Source organism: Panthera tigris, chromosome B2, assembly GCF_018350195.1.
Source record: "Panthera tigris isolate Pti1 chromosome B2, P.tigris_Pti1_mat1.1, whole genome shotgun sequence".
Taxonomy (NCBI): Eukaryota; Metazoa; Chordata; class Mammalia; order Carnivora; family Felidae; genus Panthera; species Panthera tigris.
This window is the reverse complement of record NC_056664.1, coordinates 23387442-23413044: the sequence shown is the minus strand read 5'-3', so window position 1 is coordinate 23413044 and position 25603 is coordinate 23387442. Positions and strand designations below refer to the sequence as shown.

Here is a 25603-nt window from a genome sequence, read left to right as displayed (position 1 = left end):
GGAGGGTATTATGCTAAGCGGAATTAGTCAGAGAAAGACAAAAATCATATGACTTCACTCCTATGAGGCCTTTAAGAGACAAAACAGATGAACATAAGGGAAGGGAAACAAAAATAATATAAAAACAGGGAAGGGGACAAAACAGAAGACTCATAAATATGGAGAACAAACTGAAGGTTACTGGAGGGGTTGTGGGAGGGGGGGTGGGCTAAATGGGTAAGGAGCACTAAGGAATCTACTCCTGAAATCACTGTTGCACTATATGCTAACTAATTTGGAAGTAAATTAAAAAACAGAAAAAAAAAAAAAAAAAAAAACTCCATCCAGATACAACACTTTCATGGCTTTTGCGGGGGTGGAAGAAAGAAATCAGATCTTATAATCAATGACGTTAAGAAACCATAACAATTAGTATCTTTTCATCTGTCCAGGCTCCCTTGGTCTGAGAGTCACAGTTGTCTAGTATCTGCCCACCTTCCTACGTACCACTGAGCCTCTCATGGACTGCCATGACACTTTGGGTTTTCCAAATCACTTTGGGTCTTTGCTCAGACTCCTCCACCAACAAAGGTTTGTTCCATGTCCACCATACAAAAGCCTACCCCCCACCCCCCCGCCCCTGCCACACACACACACACTTTGTGCAAATGGTTGAAGCTTTCCTGGGTCCCCTCTGCAGAAGGGGCTCACTCTCTCTCCTGGGAACATTCACTACATGTATCTGTATACCTGTATCAGTTCCTCTGCATGAATATCAATGACTAATGGGGAGAAAGGGGGGTCTGACGTTCTACTTGCTCTGACTTAGCTGCCTTCACAGCATGGTTTAGGACAGTGCGAAGCACGTAGAAGTGCTCGGTAAGTACTCAGCAACTAAAAATACCAATGTCTAGTATCCCTGGTTATAACCAAAGCTCTGCGTCCACCAGTTCTGAAACCCAGATCTGTAAGTAATTATTGCAGTGCTTTGGTGGCGAGCTACCCATGGAATTATGGAACTGATAAAGGCAAGTCAATAAAAATCGCAATAGGATCATTTTATTGTAACAAGAATGCTCTACTCACTGTTAAGCAAAATCAAATGATTTAAATTTGGCCCAGTAGAAACTTTAAAGCTATAATCCAGGGCTATAAGGGATTAACCCAGAGCAATTACAGAAGATGTAAGAGAAATATTCAGTTCACACAGGGAGGAAATATTAAAAAGTTATCTCAATGAGAGCTATAGAGGGGAGGCAATAAATGTTTGTGTAACAGTTCTGTTGTATTTATTTGGGCTACAAAATGTGTTAGCACACATGTGGGGCCAGCCCCCCATGGGATGGATGCTGTGGTGCTAATGACAGAGCATGTCGTTTCTGAGCTGCAGGTGAGAGGAACTGGTCAATGAAGTGAGGAAGTGCAGTTACCAGCTTCAATTTACAGCCCTTCCAGAAGCCCCGATGGGCTCAGCCAGCCACATATGACTATTACCATGTATAAATTGGTCATTAAAGCTGATCACACTTCTATTCTATAAACTTCAGGAGTTGGCATTAGAGTCCATTAGAAAAATACACAGATTACTCAGCTGCAAGTAGATGGGATGGCTGGATGGCCTAGAAACACTTATGAGCTCTGAGACTCATTAGGCAAATAACCTGCTGGGGAGGAAGAAGGAGGATCCAAGAAAAGAAAATTGAGTACAGCGTTTCAGGTCTTCATTGCTTACTCATCTGAAGCAATGCACTGTCTCCCGTGCAACACATCTCAATCTGATTTAGACTCAGAGGAGCTGGGCTCAATCGCCAGGGGTGGGGGCCGTGGGGAGGCTGAAATGGGACCTCTGCTACTTCCTGCCTGTTTCACACAGTTGTTATGAGAATCAAATGGGATACAAGACTTGAAGGAAATGTACCAGTTGTCCCAGATACTTCCTAGGGCCTCAATTATATTAACTGTCTTCATGTTGTTGAGAGGATTAAATAAGAACAGTACCAGGCATGTAGTAAGGGCTTGTAAATGTCACTTACGTGCATGGCCTGTCTGCTGTCGAGAGGAATACCACAGGGTGTCAGATCCTGACCTCAAAGATGTTTTCTCAGAGCCTCCTCACCCTCTGGGTGTAAAAGTCTATGACTCTGTAGTTGTTAAACCCACCCACACTGTGGAGAGGGTGTCAGTGATGTCTGACACCACCTCCTGCTTTTGAACTTGAGCTTCTTGGGCTGGACTTGAGGACTCATTGGTTTTCCTCATCTCTGCTCTGGGGCACAGCTTCCTGACCAGTAGGACCATGATGCTTCCAGCTGGTCAGGGCAGTCTGGTGTGAGAAGGAGGTGCCCTGGGCACTGAAAAGTTTTGGGAGAGATGGTGACACCTGGCTCTGCTGGAGAAGCCAAGGGGTGGGCTGTCCCTGCTCTCTTCCCTTTCTGAGGATGGTAAAACCACCCAGGCAGGGATGGTTCCCTGTACAACGGGGGGTCGGGAACAGGGACAAATCTTACCTCTGGCATTGTAGTGACTATAATATTACTACTATTATTATCATCATTTTTAAAATTATTAGTTTTTTAAATGTTTATTTATTTTTGAGACAGAGAGAGTTCTACTGAGTGTTGAGTGGGGAGGGGTCAGAGAGAGAGGGAGACACAGAATCCGAAACAGGCTCTAGGCTGCAAGCTGTCAGCACAGAGCCCGACACGGGGCTTGAACTCACGAACCATGAGATCATGACCTGAGCTGAAGTTGGATGCCCAACCGACTGAGCCACCCAGGCGCCCCTACTACACTATTAGTATTAATGATGATAATGCTATTACTACTAAAAAATAAAAATGATAATGATGATGAGATGTAACAGTCACAATTTAATGAGCATTTACTGTGTGCCATGCACTGTTCTAAGCATTCAATTAATTAAATCAATTAGGAATTCTTCCTATTTCACAACAACTTTATGAGGAAGATGCCATTATTTACAGGCTTTTTATAGGCAAACGCCGTCTTTGGTATTTAATTTCCACATTTGGAAGGAGTATAATTGCTTAGATGGGCACGTCCTTCCATTTCACATATAAAAAGCCAGAATATGATGAGAAAAGACAGTATCAACAGTTACAACAACAAAAATAACACATCTAGACATAACCTTAAAAATAAATGTGTAAGGCTTTAAGAAAGAAAACTATAAAACTTAAAAAATAGAAAATGAGTTTGAATAAAATAAGATATACCATGTTCATGGAAAGACTGAATCATATAAAAATGTCAATCTTTTGCCAAATTAATTAATGTGTAACATGATAATGAAAATCTCAATGGGGTTTTTTGAGATACATGAGGAAATGACTTTAGTGTTTACTTGAATGAATACATGTCAAGAATAAGAAAGAACATGAGGAAGATATTAAAGCATTTCTGAGAAACAACTGAAACTGTTGGTACTAGCCCAAGGAGAGAGAAATGAACAGAGTAAGAGTTAGAAGCAGGTCCTATCAAATGGAAGTAGTTACTAAATAAAATCATACTCATGGGGTTTTGGGGCTTAGCTTGAAGAGGATGTGGTAACTAAATATTTCTTTTAAGTCCCTTATTGATCTTCATGTAAATGGTGTGTTCTCCTCCATAATGTATTTATGCTCATTTTATAAAAATGTTTTCCCAAGTTGTCAAATAATGCTGGCCCTTTGAGAAAATGCACTTAACTAACCTTGTGCCTTTGAGTGCCTCCTGACACACCCAGTCGAGAGGCATATTTTTAAGGTACTGATATTTCCTAAGATAGTTGGAAGGTCCCCCCCAAACCTCCGAGCCACCAATATAAATGAATCTTTGGTAGGAGAATTTCAGCTTCTGGTCTCCTGTCAGACCATACGTTCTGCTGACTGTTGCCTGCTTGCCCTGTGGGAGGTGGACAGGACATTTGCACCCCTCCTCTGACCTTTGATGATGTTAGACAGCTTTCCATGCTGCCTGAAACTTGTTCAGCAAATCTCTCTAGTGAGCATGGAGAGTAGCTGCCACAGCTTTGCCACAGTCAAGGCAACTGTGATAACAACCATTTTTCAAATATACCATTTTTATCATACTAGTTTCCTAATAACTTCTTAATGAAGCAAAGTGAAATAGGGATACATGAAATTATAATTTTTTCAGTTTTTTTTCTGTTTAGCAGTAAGAGGCATTATGAAATCCAAACTTACGAATATAGGTCACATGGTCTTCCTCTAAAAACAGCTCTTTATGCATATGCTTTTTCTTTCTAGAATTCAGCAGCCTAAGATGTTTTTCAAACTGGTTACGTGTAGTATCCTAATATTATTGCTTTTGAATTTGCTATCATTTTTATGAAATGGAAGAATGCCTGAAGAATTCAAACTAGATCTCTGTAAATTCAGTCCACAACTGAATGTACAACAGAGAAAGAAGATTAGTCCAAAAAATCCACAGATGGATCTTCTTGTGTTCCCACTCTCTCCACCCATGCTCCATCTCCATTCAACTCTGTGAGCCTTGAATTTTAGATACTGGTTATTCCTAATGTGGAGGGTGGTGGTGAGGAACTGACCTTTTATCTTCTCTAATATTCCCAGCAGAGTGGTGAACAAAGTCATATCTCTTCTCTAAATTCCATGTCACAGTTAATGCGTTTCATCCTCGCTTCTGGGGACAAGAGACACCCCAGATGCAGGAGTGTGTCTGCTCATCAGCATGACCAGATGCCCGGCTTATGCGATTTTCCCAGCGTGATTATTAATAGAGCCTTCTTTCACTCTCAAGGGTCTCCATTTGTGATGATGAATTATATGGTCGTCCTATGTCTTATCTATTGTCAGAATTCTAGGCCATCCCATTGTTTTTCTGCATGTCTGATGTTCAGTTAAAAATTTTTTAAAAAGCCCACCAAGGGACAGCCTCTTTCTTTTGTATCCCAGGCCATCAGAATAAAAGAAATCAAACTATTGTAATGGGGCTCAGAAAACTCTGGTCTCAAAGAGCCTGAAGTCATGGGCAGCCAGCAGGGGTTCCCAACTCGACAAGCATGCTGTCCCCTCTGCAGGAGTGAGTCCTTTTTTTGAACAAATATACATGTAAGGCAGTGGTTGCTAACAAGACTGGGCCTCAGATCTACAGGGCTAGCTTTCAAGGATATACAGGGCTGGGTCCCACTCAAGGAGGTTCTCATTAGGGAGGTGGGGGAGGGTTTGTGTATGGCACTGTTCTCTTGCTTCTGATTGGCACCCCTGAGTGAAGAAGAAGCACACATATAAGAGGATTTATTATTAATATTTTTAAATTATCAGTTTTTTTCCCCTAGTGGGTGAATACTTTTCCAAAAAACAAACAAAAACCCCGGTTGATATTTACCCACCAGGTGCTCTTTGGGCATAGTCTTTCTAGAAGGTACAGCCATGGACTACAAGACCAGGTTGGGGCAGGGAGGGGTCTTTGTACTTCAGTATCATTCTAGAATGCGACACTTTTTAAAAAAAATAATCTTTTAATGTTTATTTTTCAGAGAGAGAGAGAGACAGAGCGCAAGTGGGGGAGGGGCAGAGGGATAGGGAGACACAGAATCAGAAGCAGGCTCTAGGCTCTGAGCTGTCAGCACAGAGCCCAATGTGGGGCTCGAACCCACCAACCACAAGGTTGTGACCTGAGCTGAAGTGGGACGCTTAACCTACTGAGCCATCCAGGTGCCCCTGTTTTTTTTTTTTTTTTTTTTTAATTTTTAAAAAAATGTTTATTTATTTTTGACAGAGAGAGAGAGAAAAAGTGCATGCGAGCGGGTAAGGGGCAGAGAGAGGGAGACACAGAATCTGAAGCAGGCTCCAGGCTCTGGGCTGTCAGCAGCAAATCTGATGCAGGGACCGAACTCATGAACAGTGAGATCATGACCCGAGCTGAAGTTGAACACTTAACCGACTGAGCCACCCAGGCACCCCTAGGATACCACACTGTTAATGAAGGCCAGCGAATCCTTCTCCATCTGTTCTTTAGAGGTACTGGGTGTTTGAGGATGATTCCTATCTGCTAGTCTGAACCATTTCATGGGGTGAGCAGATGGTTACAAAACAGGAGACAGGCCTATCATATCCAGATATTCGCCCGCACCTGCCCCTGCAGCAGAGCTGACCATGTGGGGACACTGGATACAAACGCTCTGCTAGCCGCTGAGGAGTGTTCCAGAGGCGGCGGTGAAGCATTGCACATCTGTGAGATGAAAGCACCCACATGGCAAGCACACCATGTTGCACGTCAGCACCCTGGCAGCCAGTCACCAAGCCCTTCTTGGAACTGGGCAGAACTCAGGACCCAAACATCACGTCAGAGTGAAACCTGGCACTTCCCTGGGATGGTGACAGACCCCAGGCAAACTGCCAGAGGTGCTGGTCTTCCTGCGTTGAGCTCAGCTGCACCTCAGCCCCCTGAACTCAGTGCTTCAGGTCACCAAAACCATAGCAGCAAGGCCAGTATCCCGGCACCACTTTAATTAGTGACAAGGTGATGCAAGTGACTAGGCTCACAATTCCTGGGACGGTGCTGGGACCAGCAAGTTCTTGACGGTGTGCTTATCACTTGTCTGAGGACTATCCTTGATGCTTTGTGGGGGTGATCAGGTGCTATTTTATCCCTTCGGGGACACCCTTTGTCAGGGGCAGCTTGATTCAATTCTGATTTTACCTTTTCTTTAAGCAAATATAACTGAAAAGTGAAGGGTGGCCAAAAAAACAAAAAACAAAAAAAAAAGAAAAAGACAAATACAGAGTTAGATGATTACCCACCACTTCGGACAATTATTTCTAGAGACTTGTGGATTGACTGTATTTCACTTGGTTTGGCTCTGTCTCGCTCATCGGATGGCTGACGGCATCATACTTGGTCAGCGGTACAGAGCAGGGTCACTCACACAACTTGGTTTGATTTTACAGGTTCTTCTCTTTGTGAGCTTCCAGGTTTGGGGGACAGCATTATTTGAGGCACTTGTCACTGTAAACAGATTCACAATTTCCAGGGCAATGAACACAGCAGATCCAAAGTCGAGGTCATAAAGAAAAGGCACTCAATGCTGAAGTTTCCAGAGTATGAGCCAGAAGGTGCACTTGTTCTTTTTTTAAAATTCAGGCTTGTGAAATGTGTTGATTTACCGGCTTCTTGTAAACACAGGGTAAGTCTGGGGCACCTGGGTGGCTCAGCTGGTTGAGTGCCCAACTTCAGCTCAGGTCGTGATCTCACGGTTGGTAAGTTCTAGCGCCCACGTCAGACTTGCTGCTGTCAATGCAGAGCTGGCTTCAGATCTTCTGCCCTCTCTCTCTGCCCCTCCCCGACTTGTGCGTATGTGTGCTCTCTCTCTCTCAAAAATAAATAAAACTTAAAAACAAAACACAAAAAAAACCAGGATAAGTTTGACGCCTTTTGGTGTTAAGAAGTCAGGAATGATCAAGTGTCCCCACTGAGACAACGTGCATTCCCTCCCCTGCTGTGCTCATACCTCTCACGGACCCAGGTTTGCCAGAACAGTTTCTCTGCAACAATGCCACCAGCAGCTTCTGATGGAATGCCATGGCAGTTGCCTTACCTCCACCTCATCAACTGAAGCCCGGCTCACACAAGAAATGGTGGGAGACAATAGATACAAACATGAAGTCAAAGTCCACACTTTTTTCTACAACTTGCCTTTTTTCAAGCTTGGCATCATTCCATGTCAGGACACAGATCTACTTCTTTCTTTCAAACAGCTGCTTTGCATTCCTTTGCGCCCATCCCTGTGGGGACGTGCCACATCAGATCCAGGGACATTAGAACACATGGTCAATAGCATCTTACTTTCCCAGGGCTTAGGGACCTTCTGGGAATGATATTAAACCTTAAGCAACACTGGGGTCAGACATATATTGATACATTTGCTTAGCTGGCTCTCTTCTGTCTTTTCCCCATCCAGAAGTCAGGTTGAAAAGTGCACCATAATGGACATGAGAGAAAAACACCAGCGTGAACTAAACACCTCAGAGGCAGTGTTGGGTCCAGATGCTCTAAGAAGCTGTGCTTGCCTGGCCTCTAACCCAGCATTCACTCACTTCCCCATCCACCCCAGCTTCTCCTGAAGCCCAATAGCTGTGCTCCTGGAAGGTCCCTGAAAGCTGGTTGAGGAAAGCTGGGGGTGGGAGGAACTGGGACAAAGGACATCAGCAGTGATGGGTAGTAAGGGATGGGCAGTCAGTGGATGGCACCTCTCTGCTTAATATGGCTCACATCTACAGATCCTAATCCTGAACCCAGTTACCAGCTTCCACAGGACCCCCAAATTGGTAGGGTTCAGGAGACACGTATACGTCAGGACTCTTGGGCATTCTCAATAGTGTCTGGGGGAGGGGGACTGCTAGGAAACACAGAGTCTCTGTTGGCCAGGGGACAGGGCAAAGCTGATAGTCAGCCAGTATATACCAGACTGGTTAAAATGTTGAATGACTTCTGCACTGTTGGTAAATGACTGCTGCTCAGGGACTCTCCCTCCTCCATGATGTCTGGACCTCACACTTAGAGTCCTCCTTCCCTCCCTCCTCCTACCTCCAGGATGGAATGCTTGGACCTCACACTCAGGGTCCTTGTCTTGCTCGGTGCATTGCTGCCCTGCTCTGGCTTGGGCCAACTTTCATTATGACAGGTCAAGGCCTATGCCATACTGGCGGTTAAACACTGAATATCACTTATAGGGTAGGGACTTTGGAGAGTAATTTGGACCATTACTGAAAAGGTATGCATAGTAAGCACAGGCCACTTCTGATCATAAGAATCACATTTTCTTGTTTCTTCTTAGCATTCTGCAAGGGAGGAGTGTATCTTCCTCCAGGAAGTTATTCTGGGTGAGGGAGAAAGGGAAGGCCAGAAGCTAGAGCCTGAAATGACATCATGAGACAGGAGGCTGGAGCTTCTCTTTTGGTGTCAGGCCAGTGTGGTGGCTCCTTGGTATTCCTCAGCACTCACAGGGTCAAGGAGAGGACAGGAGGGCTGTGTGTCTTACCAAGCCCACCTCCCTGATCTTTGGGGCTCTAGAAGGACACAGGGGATTTGTCCTCTGCTTACACAGCCTCTGTGCTGTTCCTGAAGCCCAGTTACTGACTGTACCTTCCAATGAAAAACCCAGGAAGCCAAGAATTGACACCAGAAGGGCTCTACTGAGCCTCAAACAGAAGCACCAATGCCAACATGAGCACATCTTTTCTTCGATTCTGTGGCTGTGCCCACTACTGCTCTCTACCATGTGGCTGACAGTCTAGATTTCTGAGGCTTGCCACAGATGGATGTGCCCTGGTGGAGGAAACAACCAGTCCCTAGATAACCTGTTGAGGGAATCAGCATCAAGAAATCCACTGCAGTTTGTCTCCCCGACAGGGGGAAAGAATCAGGCCTCTGAATCACAAGCTGCAGACACCCTGCCAGCATTCAGTGGTGGCCAGGACACGTGGCTGTCCTGCTCCAGAGCAGGGCAGGCTGCAGTGGCCAGATTTCCTGGGTTTCGGGGAGTCGCAGCAAGACCACCCTCTGCCTGCCCCATCTCTGTGCCCTCCTGGCTTCCCTGAGAAAGAGACAACCCAGAGGAGCTCCCTGTAGCCTCCTTCTGCCTACCCAGAGCAAATGGCTGCAGTGGGAGGTTCTGCATGCAAATAGTGGTTTTTTCCCTTTCACGATATGGACTTCCTTTAAATGTGCTCATTGTCCGGACTTCAAGCTGTATTACAAACCTATAATCATCAAGACAGTATGGTACTGGCACAAGAACAGACACTCAGATCAATGGAACAGAATAGAGAACCCAGAAATGAACCCATAAACATATGGCCAACTAATCTTTGACAAAGCAGGAAAGAATATCTGAAGGAATAAAGACAGTCTCTTCAGCAAGTGGTGCCAGGAAAACTGGACAGCGACATGTGGAAAAATGAACCTGGACCACTTTCTTATACCATACACAAAAATAAACTCAAAATGGATGAAAGACCTAAAGGTAAGACAGGAAGCCATCAAAATCCTCGAGGAGAAAGCAGGCAAAAATCTCTTTGATCTTGCCCGCAGCAACTTCTTACTCAACATGCCTCTGGAGGAAAGGGAAACAAAAGCAAAAATGAACTACTGGGACCTCATCAAAATAAAAAGCTTCAGCAAAACTAAAAGGCAACTGACAGAATGGGAGAAGATATTTGCAAATGACATATCAGATAAACGGTGAGTATAGTGTATAGAGAACTTATCAAACTCAACACCCAAAAAACAAATAATCCAGTGAAGAAATGGGCAAAAGACATGAATAGACACTTCTCCAAAGAAGACATCTGGATGGCCAACCAACACATGAAAAAATGCTCAACATCACTCATCATGAGGGAAATACAAATCAAAACCACAATGAGATACCACCTCACACCTGTCAGAATGGCTAACATTAACAACTCAGGCAACAACAGATGTTGGTGAGGACGTGGAGAAAGAGGATCACTTTTGCACTGCTGGTGGGAATGCAAACTGGTGCACCCACTCTGGAAAACAGTATGGAGGTTCCTCAAAAAATTAAAAATAGAACTACCCTACGATCCAGCAATTGCACTACTAGGTATTTATCCAAGGGTTACAGGTGTACTGCTTCGAAGGGGCATATGCACCCCCATGTTTATAGCAGCACTATCAACAACAGCCAAAGTATGGAAAGAGCCCAAATGTTCATCAATGGATGAATGGATAAAGAAGATGTGGTATATATATACAATGGAGTATTACTTGGCAGTCAAATAACAAAATCTTTCCATTCACAACTACATGGATGGAACTAGAGGGGGGTATTATGCTTAGTGAAATTAGTCAGAGAAAGACAAATATCATATGACTTCACTCATATGAGGCCTTTAAGAGACAAAACAGATGAACATAAGGGAAGGGAAACAAAAATAATATAAAAACAGGGAGGGGGACAAAAACATAAGAGACTCAAATATGGAGAACAAACAGAGGGTTACTGGAGGGGTTGTGGGAGGAGGATGGGCTAAATGGGTAAGAGGCATTAAGGAATCTACTCCTGAAATCACTATTGCATTATATGCTAACTTAGATGTAAATTAAAAAAAAATAAATTAAATAAAAACTTTTAAAAAATGTGCTCATTGTCAACTGCTAGGGGGAAAGTGCAGGGAAATTGATCTTCCTGCCCCAACTTTCTGCCACAGCTAATTTGAAAAAGGGCCCGTGACCATTTTCTTTTGTGAGGGCAACTGTGACCCAGTCTTTTCTTCATTTTCACTTTGCTTCAATGAAATCATACTACGCCGTTTCGTGAAGACTGGGACAGCTTCAGGGGCGCCTGGGTGGCTCAGGCCAGTTGAGCTGACTCAGGTCATGATCTCATGGTTTCATGAGCTCGAGCCCCTCATTGGACTCCGTCCTGATGGTGTGGAGCCTGCTTGGGATTCTCAATCACTCTCTGTCCCTCCCCAACTCGCTCTCTCTCAAAATAAACTAAAAAAAAAAAAAATTGAAAAAAAAATGAGACAGCCTCAGACGCTGCATGTAATAATTATGGTGACAGCTAATATCTGTCTAGTAGTTTACAGTTTGCAAGGTATCTGTACACTTCATTGGCTCGTCTGATCCTCATATATAGAGCAGATGTCATTGTCTCTGTTTTAAAGAGATCCAGGGTTGAAAGGGTAAACCTAATTTACTCAACATCACAGGGTTAATTCTTATTACTCTGAGTTTTACCAAAGCTCTACATTCTAATCCTTTAAATCTCAGTGTATTCCGTGAGTACAGTGTTTTTTTTTAACAGTATTAAATTAAAAAAAAAAAATCAACCATAATCCCACCACCCCAAAATCACCTTTATTTTTATTTCTGCATACCCCTTTTGTCATGTTTATATGTGAAAAACTAAAAGTCACTGTTTCCACACTGTTACAGGAGTATACTCTTTGGAGTTACTACTCCAGAATCTGGACAGCAGACACTTGCCCCTGTGTTTCTACATGGTCTTCACAACTGTGCTTTGTGAACAGTGCATTTCAGCACATCTTGTGTCGGCCTCACTTCCAGTAGCTCAGCTGAAAACATGATCGATTCTAGGATAAAGGTCTTTAACTTCCCCCTACCTCCTTTTTACAATTTTTGGAGAAACGACTTTTTTCCTAGAAAATATATTATTGCTTTTATGAGTCTTGGGTCTTTTGCCTCTTTTTTGTTCCTACTCTTTCCTCCCCCGACCTGCATCTGATTGGGCTAAAAATAAGACTTTAGAAACGTTCAGAAACATGTGTCCCTCATGGATGGGATCCCTGAGAGAATTCTCTCAGTTCAGGGAAATGGGGATGCACTTTAAATCACTACCATGACTGCCTGAAGACAGTTATTTAGTGAAGAATACACTTCCCTGGAGGTTGGGATCCCTGTGCCTCCGTGCTCCTCCCTGTCTGCCCCCTCCCCCCGTCCCTGTCCTAGCCCAGCTCCCCCCAACAGAAGGACACGGCCTCCTGTGCTGGCAATGCTTCTCAAACTTGAGTGTGTGTGAGTTTACCAGAGGGCTCTTTGCCAGGCCCCAGAGATTATGAGTGAGCAGATCTGGGATGAGGCTCGGACCATGTTTGGAAAAGTGTTCTGTGGACTCAGGGCCTTCTGTTCTGTCGCAGCACCAGTTACGCTGCACTGCCTTTGTATTTTGTATAGTTTATGAGTTTTTGTCTCTGACGCAGGGCTGTGTCTGTTTCATGTCCCCTGCACCCCGCACTGCTGTGTTACCTTCCTTCCCACCCCCCCAAGGGAGCTATATTCTCATAAGAGCCTGGAAGCTAGACCTGATCACATGAGGCCTGTGGGATACCTTCCGTGTCCCTGCTGATATGGTTGGCAGAGACACGGAAGAAGTAAGGCTGGGACCCTTGTCCCACATCAGTCCACCCCATACAGCTGCTAAAATCATCTCTCTCTGATATGAAGGCTTGGTATGCAAACCTCTGTGGTTTCTTTACTCACTCCTGTTGAATCCTCACCCCCTGGCTCAGCTCTAGGACCTCTACCAACTCCTCTCCCTTCAGAGCAACTGAGAGTACCCAATCAGTTGCTTTTGTTGCCTGAACATGGAACCTTGGGTCTCTGCAGGTGGGGTCTGAGCCCACGAACCAGTCTGGGTGTCGGCATCCTCATTAGCCATACCCAGTGCTTAGCAATCTCTATTGAATGAATGAATCCCAGAAGGAGGCGCCTGTCCAAGGTCTCAGGCAAGCCCTGCAGAAGAGAAGAAACTGGTACTAAGTGTGGTCACCAGCAAAAGCCAAGTCTGGCAGAGGAAGCCTTCTTCCTTAGGCAGCCCCTCTTGGGAGCATGTGGTTTATGAATAAGATGTTTCAGTTATATTCATCTCGACTAGAGAAACTTCACCATCTGAGGTAGTCAGTTGTTATTTTATAAAGAGTATAACTTGAAGGCTTTGGTGATGGTCCAGTGATAAAAGCTGTGCTCCGGATTTTCATTTTAGCCTTGAGTCCCAAACGTGACCTGCTAGAAGTATCTTTTCCTTCGGATTAACTTCTGATTTGCGTTTTGGTTCAAGTACAGTGGATGACGCATTTCTGTCATCAAGATAAAAGGGATCCTGGGGCGCCTGGGTGGCTCAGTCAGTTAAGTGTCCGACTCCTGATTCCAGCTCAGGTCATGGTCTCAAGGTTCATGAGATCGAGCCCCACATCAGTCTCTGAGCTGACAGAGCAGAGCCTGCTTGGGATTCTCTCTCCCTATCTGCCCCTCCCCTGCTTGCATGCTTGTTCTTTCAAAATAAATAAACATGAAATAAAATAACAGAGCTAACATTAAGAAAAAAAAGATGGAGGGACCCTGACACTGGATTCAACCCTGATGACATGGCCCAGCCAGTGGGACAAGCCTCTCTTTTTGAGTAGTTTGCATGAAGACCTCACCTTTCTTCTTTCCTTTCCACCCAGTGTCTTAGAGTGATGTGTCCCTGTCATTTAGCTTAGGCAATCTATTATAGAAAACTGGAGACTTTATCACAAATTTGACCTTTTCAGATTTCCTTTATTTTTTGATAGAAATACCCCACACTCCTGTAACGAACAATGAAAGAAAACTGAGGGCTGTGAGAACACAAGGAAGAAAGTGATAAAAGCTGACTATGTCCTTAGCCATTTGGTAGTGAACCCGACATAGCTGGGCCACTAGCACTAACTCATTATAATGTTCAGGGTAAATGGAGACAAATCCTCTGAGACCACGGGGAGATTAGCAGTGTAGCTTCTATAAACGCTCAGCTATTTGAAGAATGTAAACAGGCAGATATGGCCAAGGGAAATGTATAAAAAATTAAAGCACAGTGCAGAATGATTTTGTGCAGCAATTCCACTCCTGGGCATATGTGTAAGAAAAATGAGAACATATGTCTACACGAAAAGGTGTACAAGAATGTGTATAGCAGCAGTATTCACAATTGCAAAAAGAGGGAGACAACCTATCAACCGATGAACAGATAAACAAAATGTCGTGTATCCAAACAATGGACCTGTGTAATGGGATATTATCTGCCCATAAAAAGGACTAAAGCATTGATACAAGCTGCAACATGGAGGACTCGTGAAAAGATGACACTAAACGAAAGTAGTCAGATACATAAAGCCACATATTCTATGATTCCATATATATGAAACGTCCAGAAGAGGGAACTCCATAGAGACAGAAAGTAGATTAGTGGTTGTCAAGGGCTGGGGGAGAGTGGGTGAACAGGAGAGAATGTAGAGTGACTCCCTGTGGGTATGGGGTTTCTTTTTGGGGTGCTGAAATGTTCTAAATGGGATCATGGTGATGGATGTTTATGTAACTCTTAATATACAAAAACCACTGAATTGTATAGATGAATTCAAATAGGTGAATCACGTGGTATATGAATCTCAATAAATATGTTAAGAGATGTTGAAAAAGACATTAAAGATTTTGTGTTTATAACCTCAATACTGTCTATACTTGGCCGTGTGGCTATTTAGCACTTGAACTATGGCTACTCCAAACTGAGATGTTCTGTAAGTATGAAACACACACTGTGTTTCAAAGACTTAATAAGGAAAAAAGAACACAAAATATCTTATTAATATTTTTTTATTACATGGTGAAAGGACGATATTCTAGACACACCAAGTTAGAGAAAAATATATTATTAGAATTAATTTTGCCAGGTTATTTTTAGTTTTGTTAATGTGGCTACTAGAAAATTTAAAATTATACATGTGGCTTGAATTTATAGCTTGTATTACATTTCTATAGAATAGTGGTGGTCTATATCATCCTTTAAAAAAAGTTCTATTTATTTGTTTTTAGTGGGCTTAAAAATCATGGTAAAATATATATTATGCTGTGTTAAAATGTATCACTTTAACCTTTTTTATTTTGAATTTTTTAAAATGATTTTTTTTATGCTTATTTATTTATTATTGAGAGACAGAGAACACAAGCTGGGGAGAGGGAGAGAGAGAGAGAGAGGGAGACACAGAATCCAAAGCAGGCTCCAGGCTCTGAGCTATCAGCACAGAGCCTGACGTGGGGCTCAAACCCACAGACTGTGAGATCATGACCTGGACCAAAGTCAGACACTTAACTGACTAAGCCACCCAGGTGCCCCAAACCGTTTTCATTTTGAAATAAATATATATTCACAGGAAGTTGCAAAAAGAGGGGTGCCTGGGTGACTCAGCTGGTTAAATGTCAGACTCTTAATATCAGCTCAGGTCATGATTTCACAGTTTGTGAGATGGATCCCCACGTGGAGCCCCACGTCTGACAGTGCAGAGCCTGTCTGGGATTGTCTCTTTCCGCCCCCCCTCCCCAAGATAAATACGTAAACATTAAAAAGCAAAAGTAGTACAGAGAGGTGCTGTGTACTCTTCATTCTATTTCTCCCAAAGGTAGCATTTTGCTGAACTTCAGCGTAAAACTAAAACCAGGAAACTGACCGTGACACCTTCCATTTAAATTTTTTTGGTGTAAGACTAAATAACCCTTGGTGAGGTACACATGCAACAGGAAATGGTATCTTAAAGTTGCTGAGCATCCATAAAATACGCATTACTCCTATTGGAATAAAAAAAAAAAAAGTGGAAATTTAAATTTAGGTTTCTTGCTGTCTGCACAGAAATATTTTATAGAACCTGTCGGTGTGAAGAGAGCCACAGTGATTACATTCATATTCTGGGAACGGGGTGCCGATTGCCATGCTTCCCCTGGTCCTGGTTGACAGTGGGGGTGGCCAACTGCACAGTCGCTGAACTTGTTGCAAAATAAGGGCACCTTGTGGCCTTGTCGGTACAAGTTGCTTCTCAACTTCACCAATCACAAGGGGCTAAATTAAGCTGTTGGGCTTGATTGTGGCTGAGCACAGTTCCTTGGGGAAAGTCAAAGTTACCAAGCTGCCTGGCTGACTGACAGCAGATAAAAAGGAGTCACCCTTACCTTTTTCCCTTTTCAGGAAAAAAAATCATACCTGAAGATTTCAGAGGCCGCTTTTCACAAACTGACGGTCACAATAAATATATTTGGAGATTATGCCCCCTCCAATTTCTCCCAATTGTTCTGTGACTTTGTCTTATGGGCCCTCTGTTTTTTTGTTTTCCTCTCTCTATCCACACTTGATGTTCTTACATAGCTTTGGATGTAAAATACTATGTGGGGGGATGACCAAGTTCATCCATCTTGGTTTTTTTTTTACTTACACGTCTGAGGGAGGCCTCATCTCTCCTGTGTGACAAGGTTTATTTTATTTTTTAATTTTTTTAAAGATTTAAAAATTCTTAATTTCTTTTTAACGTTTGATTTTAATTTTTTTAACGTTTATTTAGTTTGGGGGGAGACAGAGAGAGAGAGAGGGAGAGAGACACTGTGAGTGGGGGAGGGGCAGAGAGAGAAGGAGACACAGAATCTGAAGCAGGCTTCAGGCTCTGAGCTGTCAGCACAGAGCCTGATGTGGGGCTCGAACCCACAGACCCTGAGATCATGACCTGAACTGAAATCAAGGGTTGGACACTTAACCCACTGAGCCACCCAGGTGCCCCTCAAAGAATATATTTTAACAAAACTTAACCACAAAATATTTACAAATATTACTGTTTTATAAACATTTATCAAGGACTTGGCCAAAGAAAAAATCTTTAAAAAAGCTTTCCATTTCTCAGGTGAAATTACTTTTCATTAGATTTTCAAATTAGCTGCCATAGAGTTGGTCACAGCTTTCTCTTATGGCATATCCTTAATATGTAATCATTAGAAGTGACAATATACAAGAATATACAAGACCTGAAAAATACATGTGAAAGGGAAAAAAAAAGATATAAATCATAATTGAAAGGCAATAATTGTATGTCTTGGCCTCATAACTTTATCCCTAACTTACACCTTTATTTCAAGTAATTATGGATCCCCAACTGATAGATCAGGATTTACCTAAATTGTAACCTGGTTTAACCCTAAGCAAGCTTCCACGATTGTATCCAACTCTTGTGACTTTCGGGACACTCCCACAGTAAAAACAGAAGGCATTTCTGCATCTTGTCCCCTAACCTTCCTGCCTCTCAGGGATTAAAGTTTGACCATCACTTGCTTTACCTACTTAGAAATACATATTTAGGAAAGTGACATTTACTGGGCAGATGCCAGGCTTACACGCTTTACTTAGTTTCTCACTTAATTTTTACAAATAACCTATACGATACATAATGCCCACATAAATCTTATAGATGAGTACACAGAATCAGAGAAATTCACTAACAAGTCTACATTTTCACAACTGGTAAATGAATTCTAGAGAGCTGCCATATTCCATTCCAGGTCTTCTAACTCAAAATCTATGACCTTCTTTTCTTTTTTTTTTTGAAATATTCACAACTAAGCTTTATTACTTTATTAGAGCTGAACGAGCAAATGAAAGGTCAAGGCATGGAAGGGAAGAAGTAGGGTTGGCTTCTGGGCTGACAAACCTAGAAAGGTTGCTGGTGAGGGGAATTTGGTCCCAAGCCAAATCTATGACCTTTTACAATACATGTCCTCGGAATGAGTGTCTTCTATTCTTTCCAATTAACATCTTAAATGGAAACCCCATGTTGTTCAAACAGAAGAGTCCTTTGGTCACTGAGGCCGGGCTACAAAAGGTTGAGAAAGATGGAGATTTCATTTCCCAGTTTAATTTGTAGTTTTCCTTCAGGGGCACATCTCAGCCACATCGTTTTCAGAAATGAGAGTTTAGGATGTTAACAGAGTAACGCCAAGCAAAGGAAATCACAAGCCATCCATCTCTTGGATCTCTTAAAGAACTTAGCTTTGTGAAGCTCCATGGGGAGCAACAAGCCATTTGCCTAGGGTTGTTGAGTTTATTCAGATTTTGCCAGAAAAGGAAGCTGGCTGAAGCAGAGGACAACTAGAACTCCCGGTCTACATTTAGCCTATTTGCAACTCTGCCAAAGCCGCAGAACAGGCAGCAGCTGTGGCCTGATAGAGCTCACGGGAAGCTGAGGAAATGGCATTTTCCTTTCCGAGGTAGGGAAGCAGGCACTGCTGAGATTCGATAGGACTGAGGGCAGCACGAGCCATCCCTGGATTAGAAGGGTGACAAGAGAAAGTTCACTTCCCTTCCTGAGGCATCAGCGGGGGTTATTTGGCCTCTTGCCCCTCGGTTTTCTCAAGAAGTGGCCAGGACAGCACCCGTTTTGGCAGGGTGTGTGCTGGGAGACCGAAGGGCCACCTTATGGGCCATGCTGAGGTTTCACGGCAGTTACAAATGCAGGGCCTTTTTCCCTCTTATTAAAAAAACAAGGTCGCGGGGTGCCTGGGTGGCTCAGTCAGTTAAGCATCTGACTCTTGATTTCAGCTCAGGTCATCATCTCATGGTTTGTGAGTTCGAGCACTGTGTTGGACTCTGCGCTGACAGTGTGGAGTCTGCTTGGGATTCTCTCTCTGCTCACCCCCTCCTCCAATCTGCCCCTCCCCTGCTCACGCTTTCTCTCAAAATAAATAAATAAACATTAAAAAACAAAAACAAGATTGAATCACTCTTTTGTATACCTGAAACTAATATAACATTGTATGTCAACTATGCTTCAATAATAAAAGTTAAAACGAAAACCAAAACCCAACCAGGTCAATGCAAGATGATCTTTTTCTTCTCTGGTTTTCCAAAATTTATTTTCTAAAAAAAGAGACAACATTTTGCGTGACTCTAGGCAGCAATTTCTGACAGCATCTGCTGACTATAGGAGCCGAAAAGACATAGCTATTCCCAAGAACAAGTGAGCAGACTGGCACAAACTTAAATATATCACACCTCCACTACCACCTACGAAGAAAGCTTGAAATCCAGCTCCTATCAATGATTCCAAACCTTGGCTGTGCACTGGAATCCCTTGGAGAGCATCAGAATATTCTTTTTTTTTTTTTTTTTAAGTCGGTTTCCTGTCCAGTGTGCAGCCCAGTGCAAAGCCTGAACTCACGACCCTGAGATGAAGACCTGAGCTGAGATCAAGAGTCAGATGCTTTTGTTGGTGAGAATGCAAGCTGGTGCAGCCACTCTGGAAAACAGTATGGAGGTTCCTCAAAAAATTAAAAATAGAATTACCCTACGACCCAGCAATTGCACTACTAGGCATTTATTCACGGGATATAAGCGTGCTCTTTCAAAGGGACACATGCACCCCCATGTTTATAGCAGCACTATCAACAACAGTCAAAGTATGGCAAGAGCCCAAATGTCCATCGATGGATGAATGAATAAAGAAGACGTGGTATATATACACAATGGAGTATTACTCGGCAATCAAAAAGAATGAAATCTTGCCATTTGCAACCATGTGGATGGAACTGGAGGGTATTATGCTAAGCGGAATTAGTCAGAGAAAGACAAAAATCATATGACTTCACTCCTATGAGGCCTTTAAGAGACAAAACAGATGAACATAAGGGAAGGGAAACAAAAATAATAGAAAAACAGGGAGGGGGACAAAACAGAAGAGACTCATAAATATGGAGAACAAACTGAGGGTTACTGGAGGGGTTGTGGGAGGGGGGATGGGCTAAATGGGTAAGGGGCACTAAGGAATCTACTCCTGAAATCATTGTTGCACTATATGCTAACTAATTTGGATGTAAATTTTAAAAAATTAAAAAAAAAAAAAAAAGAGTCTGATGCTTAACTGACTGAGCCATCCAGGCACCCCAAGCATTAGAATGTTCTGATGTTTGGATCACACTTAAAGTGATTATAATTTACTCAGCCTGGGGTGTGGCTTACATATCAGAATATAAAAAAATTGTGGTCAAATACATAACATAAAACTCACAATTTAAGCCACTCTGAAGTATACATTAATGACATATACAGTGTTGTACAACCATGACCACTATCCTGCCCCAGAACTTTTTCATTGCCCCATACCCATTAAATAGCCACTCACCATTTCCCCTCCCTTCAGTCCCTGGCAACCGCTAACCTATTTGATGTCTCTATGGATTTCCCTATTCTGGATATTTCATATACATGGAACCATAAGATATATGGCCCTTGTGTCAGACTTCTTTCATTTAACATGTTTTCAACGCTTATCCAGGTTGAAGCATGTATCAATATTTCATTAATTTTCCATTAATGGAATGGATTCCACTGTATGGATATACCATATTTTGTCTATCCATTCTTCAGTTGAAGACAGCTGGGCTGTTTCCACCTTTTGGCTGTTGTGAATAATGGTGCTTTGAACATTTGTGTAACAGTTTTTGTTTGAACACCTGTTTCAATAATTTTCCTGGATCATATGGGAATTTTATGTTTAACTTATTTAGGAACTGCCAAACTATTTCCACACATGTCAGGATTTTTAAAAGCTCCCCAGGTGAGTCTAATATCTAGTCAAGGTTGAGAACCTAGTTGGTTAAGATCCAACTACCAATTTTTATATGAGATAAGTGACAAATCTAGACTTAAGAACCTGCTTCTTTAGCAAATGAATTACAAGGAAAACAAAGGTGAGGAAAACAAGGATATGGACAGAACCTATACATTAAAGGAAATTTAAGAGATATATCATCCGGGGGTGCCTGGGTGGCTCAGTTGGTTAAGCGTCTGCCTTCAGCTTGGGTCGTGTTCTTGCAGTTCGTGGGTTTGAGACCCGGATGGGGCTCTTTGCCAACAACCTAGAGCCTGCTTCAGATCCTCTGTCCCCTCTCTCTCTGCCCCTCTTGTGCTCTCTCTCTCTGTTTCTCAAAAATAAATAAACTTAAAAAAAAAGATATATCATTCAGAGGTGGATATGGATCCTAATTCAAACACACAAGGGTTAAAAGATTATATATATGAGACTGTTCACCATTTAGATACTGTATATTTGATGATATTTAGGAATTGTTAATTTGTTAGGTATGATAATAGTATTATGATTATGTTAAAAAACCTTTTTTGGATTTTTACTAAAATAGTTTCATATGAAATATAAATTTTCTCAAAATAATATGGGAGGGCCTGGGTGGGCATACAGATAAAATACCATTGGCCATGAGTATAAGATTATTAAAGGTGGGTGAACAGTACATGGAGCTCATTACACTATGTTGTATATTTTTTTATATGTTTGTATTTTTCCATAATAAAAATTTGAAAACAAATTTGTATAACCATTATAACCAAAATATTAAAAATAGAAGTACCATATCATCCAGCAGTCCCAACTGGGTCTATATCCAAAGGAAATAAAATCATTATCCCAAAGAGAGATCTGTATGCCTATGTTCAATGTAGCATTATTTGACTAGGCAAGACATGGAAACAACCCAAGTGTCCATGAACAGGTAAAGGGATAAAGCGCGCGCACACACACACACACACACACACACACACACACACACAATGGAGTATAATTCAGCCATTAAAAGAAGAAAATTCTGCCATTTGCATTTGCAAAAACATGGATGAATCTGGATGACTTTATGCTAAGTGAAACAAACCAGACAAAGGAAGACAAATACTGCATGATCCCACTAAAAGAAGTCAAATTCACAGTAACAGAGAGAATGGTAGTAACCAAAGGCTGCAGGGGTGGAGAAAATGAGGAGTTGGGGGGGGAAGATATTGCTCAAAGGGTACAAAATTTGAGTTATAAGATGTACACATTCTGGACACCAAATGTACAGTGTGGTGACAAATAGTTAATAATAAAGTGTTCTGAAGAGAGTGATCTCAAGCATTCTCACGACACACACACACACACACACACATACACACACACACACACACACACACAAGGGTAACTATGTACGATGATGGATATTTTAATTCGTTTGACTGTGGTAATCATGTCCCAATTTATATGTATATCAAAAAATCATGGTATACACTTAATTGCATGCAATTTTAATTTGTCCATAAAAGCATAATAAAGCTGGGGGAGAGGGGCTAGTTAAGAAACAAACAGAAAGTCCCAACCATTGCAAACTAATATACAGGAAAGAATGTAACCAAATGTCTATTCGTTTAAAAAAACCTCATCTTTACTTATTCTCCTCTCTAGGTAACTACAATACTTGGGACTGTGAATGGACTGCTTAGTCACCACAGGTATGGCTTTTAGGGTAATGGGATTAGCTCCCTAGGTGGGGTTTACTCTGGATGCCTTAGACCTGGTCTCCTTATAAGACAAGGATTGTCTTTTAAATTTTCCAGTTGAGGTGGCCTAGTCTGTTAAGCATCTGACTTCAGCTCAGGTCATGATCTCTGTGCTGACAGCACGGAGTGTGCTTGGGATTCTCTCTCATTCTCTCTCCTTCCCTCCCTCAAAAACAAAAACAAAAATACCATTAAAATTTCCAGTTGAATCTACTCAAAAAAGCTCTCCTGTTCTAGAATTTGAAACAAACCTGATACTGTACCGTTTTTCAATTGTGGCAAAATATACACAACATAAAATTTGCCGTTTTGACCAGTGTACACTTTAGTGGCATTAAGTACATTCACAATGTTGTACGAACACGGCCATCATCTATCTTAACTTTTTCATCTCCCCAAACTGAAATTCTGTACCCATTAAACACGAACTCTCCATTCCCCCTTACCCTGGCAACCACCGTTCTACTTTCTGTAAGGATTTCGCATAAATGGAATCATACGATATTTGTCCTTTTTTGCCTGGGTTACTTCACGGAGCATAATGTTCAAGGTTCATCCATGTTGTAGCCTCCGTCAGAATTTCTTTCCTTAATTTAATTTTTATTTAAATTCAAGTTAGTTAACATATGGTGTAATAATGGTTTCAGCAGAACCCAGTGATTCATCACGTCCATATAACACCCAGTGTTCATCCCAACAAATGCCCTCTTTAATGCCCATCACACATTTGGCCCATCCCCCCACCCACCTCCCCGCCAACAACTCTCAGTTTGTTCTCTGTATTTAAGACTCTCATATGGTTTGCCTCCCTCTCTGGAATTTTCTTCCTTCCTAAGGTGGAAAAACATTCCGCTCTATGCAAAGACCATTTCGTTTGTCCGTTCATTTTTTAAAAATATATAATTTATTGTCAAGTTAGCTAACATATACAGTGTATAAAATGTACTCTTGGCTTTGGGAGTAGATTCCCGTGATTTATGACTTACATATAACACCCAGTGCTCATCCCCTCAATGCTCAACCCCATCAACTTTTAGTTTGTTCTCTGTATTTAAGAGTCTCTTATGGCTTGCCTCCCTCCTTCTCTGTCCCTATCCCTTCCCCCTATCCCTATAGGGATATCGGTCCTATCCCTTCCCCCACGGTCTTGTGTTAAGTTTCTCAAATTCCACATATGAGTGAAAACGTATATCTGTCTTTCTCTGACTTATTTCACTTAGCATAATACCCGCCAGTTCCATTCACGTTGTTGTAAATGGCAAGATTTCATTCTTTCTCATTGCCAAGTAGTATTCCCCTGTATACAGAAACCAGATCTTCTTTATCCATTCATCACTTGATGGACATTTGAGCTCTTTCCATAATTTGGTTATTGTTAACAGTACTGCTATAAACCTCAGGGTGCATGTGCCCCTATGAATCAGCACTCCTGTATCCTTCAGATAAATTCCTAGTAGTGCTATTGCTGGGTTGTAGGGTAATTCTATTTTTAATTTTTAGAGGAACCTCCACAATGTTTTCCAGAGTGGCTGCACCAGTTTGCATTCCCATCAACAGGGTTAAGAGGGTTCCCATTTCTCCACATCCTTGAAAACATCTGTTGTCTCCTGAGTTGTTAATTTTAACCACTCTGACCGGTATGAGGTGGTATCTCAATGTGGGGTTTTGATTTGTATTTCCCTGATGATGAGTGATGTTGAGCATTTTTTCATGTGTCTATTGGCCTTCGTATCCACTCATTTGTTGATGGACATTTGGGTGAGTCCACTTTTTGGTGATTATGAATAATGCTGTGAACACTGCTGGACAAATAATCTGTTTGAATCCATGCTCTCAATTTTTTGGGCATATACCCAGAAGCGGAGTTGCAAGATCATTTGGTAATTCTATTCAATACTTTTAAACCCAAGTCATTGTTCTTCTAAATAATAACTTGTCCACAATTTCCTGCTGTCTATTAGAATGAATTGGGATGGGGCTGGAGAGGTGGGAAGGTAGGATAATCACTGTTGAAGATCCTGGACTTTGTCCTAAAACAAACTTAAGTTTCCATCTTTGCTCTGCCAATCACTGGCTCTGAAACCTTGGTTATATTACTTAATCTTGGAGCCTCAGTTTCCTCACCTACAGAATAAGATAATACCAACCTTACATCATTAGTAGTTATACTGTTTTAGCACAATGCTCGGCACATAGCATTCAATGATCCCAGGTGTTGGCTATGCAAATGGCACTTACAACAAGGTGAGTCCCACAGGCTCTAGTCATAGCCCCTTCTGATGGCTTGCTAAAGTGTTCTGATGTAATGACACCTGTAGGAAGACTGGTCCCACTTTTTTTTCCTTCTTGTTGTATAGGTCTATGTATAGAAAGAACTGGTCTCTTCCTGGAACCTTTTCTTCTTAACAGTTTTATGGAGACATAATTCACATACTGTAGAAGATTTCAAAGTGTACCATTCAGTGGTTTTTAGTATATGGACAGTTGTACACCTATCAGCACGATCAATTTTCATTACCCACAGAAGAAACTATACCTGAGTTGTTACTCCTCAAACCTCCCATCTTCCCCAGCTTCTGGCAACTGCTTATCTCCTGTCTCTATCGATTTGCCTGTTCTGGCTATTTCATAAAAATGAAATCATGTAATATATGCCCTTTCATATATTGGTGTATATCAGTACTTCATTACTTTTTATGACTGAATATATTCCATTGTATGGATATACCATGTTTTGTTTATCCATTCATCAGCTGACGAGCACTGGGCTGTTTCCATTTTTTGGCTATTGTGGAGTGCTGCTGTGAACATTCTGGGTATAACCTTTTTGAGTGGACATATGTTCTCATTTCTCTGGGGTACCTGCCTGCGGGCAGATTGCTGGATCGTAGTATTTCTTTATACGTACAATGTAGAACTGTTGCTTCCCGGATCTGTCAGGAG

General features: G+C 42.1%; 1 protein-coding gene across 6 annotated transcripts in view; it reads right to left on the bottom strand.

The window, feature by feature from the left end:
• Window positions 1–25603, bottom strand: part of LYRM4 (LYR motif containing 4) — a 168800-nt gene that overhangs the window by 4038 nt on the left and 139159 nt on the right. The window contains exon 3 of one of the 6 annotated variants that reach the window (XM_042985815.1): window positions 7660–7748. The exons of the other annotated variants lie outside the window; for them this stretch is intronic. Coding sequence (XP_042841749.1) covers window positions 7701–7748 — 48 coding nt within the window. The 3' untranslated portion in view covers window positions 7660–7700. The remainder of the gene's footprint in view (window positions 1–7659; window positions 7749–25603) is intronic. 6 annotated transcript variants of the gene reach the window in all.